At 66.2% G+C, this 594-nt stretch overlaps 1 protein-coding gene across 1 annotated transcript in view; it reads right to left on the bottom strand.

Moving 5' to 3' along the window:
* The window catches only part of H696_03983 (hypothetical protein), a gene marked incomplete at both ends in the record, with an annotated part of 9,667 nt that overhangs the window by 5,545 nt on the left and 3,528 nt on the right, over window positions 1-594 (bottom strand). The window contains one exon of the mRNA XM_009497851.1: window positions 150-380. Coding sequence (XP_009496126.1) covers window positions 150-380 — 231 coding nt within the window. The remainder of the gene's footprint in view (window positions 1-149; window positions 381-594) is intronic.

Raw genomic sequence — 594 nt, 5'->3', positions numbered from 1 at the left:
TGAGTGTGTGTTCCCCCTTGCCCCCCTCCTCTGCTGTGCAGCCGAGGGAACGAAGGCAGCACGGTCAGCCAGGGGCATGGTCAGCAGGAGGCACAAGGACCGGGGCGGCCGGCCGGCCGGCGCCCGCGCCAAGGGACAGGAAGACGAACCTTCTCCAGGCCCTTGAGAAACCGATCGTAGGTGAAGGCCCGGAAGAAGGACTCCAGGGAGCCTTTGAAGTTCATCAGGAAGGCCGCTTCGAGACCGCGACACAGCAACTGCAGGTACAGGTTCTCATCGGCAATGGTGGGCTGGCTCTCGGAGTCGGGGTGGATTGCCTCGGTCAGGAGGGGCTGGCCGGCGGCCGGGTCAGGCGGCATGCCGGTCTCACTCAGAAGCCCCTGTGGGCCGCAGGGCGGGGAGAAGGGGGGAAAGAGAGGCACGGCAACGAGGGGGAGAGCGGGGAGCCGGGAGAGGGCGGTCAGATGATTGCTTCGAGCCAGGAAGAAGGGCCTTCGTTGGGCCATGTGGCCTGCGCACCGACACAGCATAGTTGATGGTGGCCAGGATGCATGACCGGGCGTAGGCAGCTGTGGAGTGGAGGGGAGGGAGAGG

This window comes from Fonticula alba (genome assembly GCF_000388065.1).
Source record: "Fonticula alba strain ATCC 38817 unplaced genomic scaffold supercont2.6, whole genome shotgun sequence".
NCBI classification, from domain to species: domain Eukaryota; order Rotosphaerida; family Fonticulaceae; genus Fonticula; species Fonticula alba.
The sequence above is the reverse complement of the archived record's forward strand: the minus strand, read 5'-3'. Positions and strand labels throughout refer to the sequence as shown.